General features: G+C 52.3%; 1 protein-coding gene across 1 annotated transcript in view; it reads right to left on the bottom strand.

The window, feature by feature from the left end:
* Positions 1-141, bottom strand: part of ETH_00039405 (eukaryotic peptide chain release factor subunit, putative) — a gene marked incomplete at both ends in the record, with an annotated part of 1,914 nt that extends 1,773 nt beyond the window's left edge. The window contains one exon of the mRNA XM_013375142.1: positions 32-141. Coding sequence (XP_013230596.1) covers positions 32-141 — 110 coding nt within the window. The remainder of the gene's footprint in view (positions 1-31) is intronic.
* Between the last annotated feature and the right edge of the window lie 234 nt (positions 142-375).

Below are 375 nucleotides of genomic sequence, written 5' to 3'. Positions count from 1 at the left end.
CACAGAAGCAGCAGCAGCAGCAGCAGCTGACGTTTCGGCAGCAAGCTCGATGGCCTGGTTAAAGCCGTTGTCGCCTCCGTAGGAAATGTCAACAATTTTAATTATTTTACTTTGAAGTCTTTGATCAAACATGTCGCTCATTGCCAAGTCCGTTTTGAAGTCCGCAGAGCCCGCAAGCACCAGCCCCGCCACGTTCACCTGCGCAAACCCTAATTTAGGGTTCAGGGTTTGGCGCCCTGCACTGCTCCTTCCCCGCAGCAGCAGCAGCAGCATTTTGGCTGCAGCAGCTCACTTTGCTGCTGCTCAGGGTTTAATACGGTGAAGCAATAGTGGGGGTCCTGGGAATTAGTGGAAGTGTAAATGTTGTTCGCTGCT

The sequence above is a fragment of the Eimeria tenella genome, genomic scaffold, assembly GCF_000499545.2.
Source record: "Eimeria tenella Houghton genomic scaffold, Eth_scaff2554, whole genome shotgun sequence".
NCBI classification, from domain to species: Eukaryota; Apicomplexa; class Conoidasida; order Eucoccidiorida; family Eimeriidae; genus Eimeria; species Eimeria tenella.
Note: the sequence above shows the minus strand (reverse complement) of the source record. Positions and strands in the feature narration are given on the sequence as shown.